The following is a 3,154-nucleotide window of genomic DNA, read 5'->3' on the forward strand; positions in this document are numbered from 1 at the left end:
TGTTAATCTGAGAAAAATACACTAAAATAATAGCTAACCTCTTCCAAATATATACTTCTTCTTCTATATCCTACCAGCTACACATGCAAGGGTTACTTTGGTTTAAGCTTCATCAGCTGTGTTAAAAATATAAAGGCAGTTTAAGCACGTTTTCATCTTGCAACTTTTACCCCGTTTTTCTTGTGACAACCAGATTACCCAATCTCCCACTGAGACAATGCAAACCTGTGGAGAACTTCGGACGCTGTGGTGGCATGTTGCGTGGAAGAAAACAGGAATCCGTGAAAACGAAGTCATCACAGGCGGGTGAGCAACCCCTCCCCCTCCCTTCCCCCTCCTCCTGCAGCAGCAGCAGTCTTCTGGGTGTGTATAAAAAGCCTCAGTCACAGTGGAGAGAGCACGGAGGAGACTCAACCTCTCAGGTAAGAGCACAGCCCGTCCTACATCACTCTGCTGCTCTTCTTGAGGTAACTATCTCTAAGAACAGCAAATGACTAAACTGGCTAGCTAAAATGATCATATAGTCTATCTTTGTATTCAACTATGTTAGCATTTAAGACACTTTTCCTTAGTTTGTAACGGGTTGTTTTCCCCCTCTTCTTTACCTTCCAGGTGTATCTGTCTGTCCAACCATCATGAAGGCTGTAGCTCTGATCCTTGCTCTGGCAGTCATCACTGGTAAGTGCACAGTTATCTGGGGTTTTCCAGCTCATGGGCATGAATACATTTATTTTTTTCTGCCTGTATCAATAATGTCAAATTGTGCCTTTTCTAGGCTGCAACGCTCGAGCAGTGCGCCAGGCTGATGCTACCCCAAACGGATGGGAGGACAGCGTCGACCGTTTCTGGCAATATGTGTCTGAGCTGAACCAGAGAGCCGATGGAGTTGTGCAGGACCTCAAGGCCTCCCAGATTTCCCGGGAGTTGGAGTAAGTGGAATTTTTTAAAGCCATCACTGTTCTCTGATAACACTGTTTTATTTACAATCCTTATTTGACATTAAATCTTATACTTTCAGCACCCTGATCACTGACACCATGGCAGAGCTCCAAACCTACACTGAAGCTGTCACGACCAAGCTGGCCCCCTACACAGAGACCTCCACCGGCCAGCTGTCCCAGGACTTGCAGCTCCTTGTAAACAGGCTCCAGAAGGACATGGTTGATGCCAAGGAACGCAGCACAGAATACCTGGGTGAGCTCAAGACCATGGTGGAGACGAACACCGATGATGTCCGCGGCCGCATCGGCACCTACACCCACAAGCTGAAGAAGCGCCTGAACAAGGACACAGAGGAGATCCGCAAGTGAGTCTGGTGAAAAAGTTTACCATAGCTTTTCAGTTTTGTTATATGGAATCTAAATGTCTTCTAATTCCCCCACAGCACTGTGGCCACCTACCTGGGTGAGGTCCAGTCTCGTACCTCCCAGAACCTTGAAGCAGTGCGTGAACAAGTTGAGCCCATCGTCCAGCAGGCCAGTGACACCGCTTCCCAGAAATTCTCCGACATCTCCGTCATGCTGAGGAGCCAGGCTGAGGGTCTGGGTCAGCAGCTGGAGACCCAGGCTGAGGGTATCAAGACTCAGCTGGAGTCCACTGCTCAGGAACTGCGCACCTCCCTGGAAGGCAAGATCGATGAGCTGACTGAGCTGTTGTCCCCCGTCGCCGCTAAGATCCGTGAGCAGTTTGAGAGCATTGTGGAAAAGGTCAAGGAGACCACCACCATGTAAAGAAAGACTCTGAGGGTTATTGCAAGTCAGTGGTCCACTGTTTACAGTCAGATCCACTGATTACTCCATACCTTGAAAAGGAGTGAGGGGGGAGTTGAGAGTTACAGATAAGATAATCAGTTAAGTGCCTTATTGTTCAGGGTAAGGGCGATGATAAGGGAAAGAGGGATGAAAATTCCTTTTCTTGTCCTATTGACTCCCTTTGTCACTGAACAGAGGTATCTCAGCCTTTAAACCACAAACAGGAGACAAATATGTGTTATATGCTTCATTTCTATACAAGTTTAACCACTAATGTTTTCCCAAACGTTTTGTTTGGTTGTAATTATAAGTTTTGACCTCAGAGGTCACTTTATCATCTCTTAATGCACCAAACACAAGTGTCTTTTATTTTGATAAGTGCTCTGATATTTCCTTAAGGTGATCCTGTAACAGGAAAGTGTCCTCCTGCATTTCTTATACCTTGTGTGTCACAGAATAGTGGAATGTAAAGCTACTTACAATGCAGATATGACAATCACAAAGTACTGCCTGTGTGTTCTCCAGTCTGACTATACAGTGACCCTTGTGTTTCACATGTCATATGCCCACTATGCTGCCCACTGTCTGATCACTGGTACGTGCTGAACAGTGCTGAGAGAATAAAGAACCTAGAAAATAAGAGCTGTTTCTGTTGTTTGTTTCACTGATCAAACATTGAAGACTTATCTATTATTCAAGAAGGGATTTGGTTGCAGTAAGGCCAGGAGATCCAATATTGTAGAATAAGCCTTATCCACTGAATACAATGTAGGTGCAGTTTAGAGTCTTACTTTGGTCGGGATGAAGACAATGCCTCTACTGCCCCTACAGTGCAACTTATGGTGAACATGTAGGCTGATCAGAAAGTACCCCAGCATTTGATTCTATATATCTTCTAAACGGCAGGAAATACATGTAAACGGCAAGATTATCTTCTGTGAGGTAATAGTTATTGGTAGGCCCTTTCACTCTCCAGGATCCAAATTAAATATATGTAATGTGGAAATGCATCAGCAGGCCCTTTAATCAAAGCTTTAGTATTGGGATTCAAATGCTTTGCTGGACCATAAATAGAATAGGGAAGATTAAACATTAAATTTAAAAACATTAACAATCTAAAAAAGTATAAAAATAAAATGTAAATACGAACAAGCTTTTATAGATATTATTTATAGTATTCACAAGTCTGTGTGAATTGATATTATGGTTGCAAGATGTGCAAAGGGTGCAAAAAAACTTACTAGACATGAACAGTATCATCAACTATGCAAGGATGTGGGCAGATTTACTTGAGGTAGGTACGATAATTTAAGATAGTTGATTGTTCTGATGTGCATATGAGGTAAGGCATTTACTAAGGGCCTTCTTACAGCATTTGAGTTACAATGGATAGACTAATTACC

General features: G+C 43.5%; 1 protein-coding gene across 2 annotated transcripts; it reads left to right on the top strand.

Moving 5' to 3' along the window:
* The first annotated feature begins 329 nt into the window (after nt 1–329).
* On the top strand, nt 330–2,391 carry apoeb (apolipoprotein Eb). 2 transcript variants are annotated; one of them, XM_041793698.1, is made up of 5 exons: nt 330–422; nt 613–678; nt 776–929; nt 1,019–1,306; nt 1,385–2,391. In XM_041793698.1, the coding sequence occupies exons 2-5, from the start codon at nt 636–638 to the stop codon at nt 1,728–1,730; spliced, it is 831 nt and encodes a 276-aa protein (XP_041649632.1). In that variant the 5' UTR covers nt 330–422; nt 613–635; the 3' UTR covers nt 1,731–2,391. The 2 variants fall into 2 exon arrangements, with proteins under 2 accessions (XP_041649632.1, XP_041649631.1); XM_041793697.1 differs by having other exon boundaries at nt 379–467.
* The last annotated feature ends 763 nt before the right edge of the window (nt 2,392–3,154 follow it).

This window comes from Cheilinus undulatus, linkage group 8, assembly GCF_018320785.1.
Source record: "Cheilinus undulatus linkage group 8, ASM1832078v1, whole genome shotgun sequence".
Lineage (NCBI taxonomy): Eukaryota > Metazoa > Chordata > Actinopteri > Labriformes > Labridae > Cheilinus > Cheilinus undulatus.

Bases quoted from the DNA above. Each gene is read 5' to 3' on its own strand.
- apoeb (XM_041793698.1), top strand. From the start codon at position 636: ATGAAGGCTGTAGCTCTGATCCTTGCTCTGGCAGTCATCACTG. The intron at 679-775 runs GTAAGTGCACAG...TGCCTTTTCTAG, and splicing joins TGCTCTGGCAGTCATCACTG to GCTGCAACGCTCGAGCAGTG. The intron at 1,307-1,384 runs GTGAGTCTGGTG...ATTCCCCCACAG, and splicing joins GACACAGAGGAGATCCGCAA to CACTGTGGCCACCTACCTGG.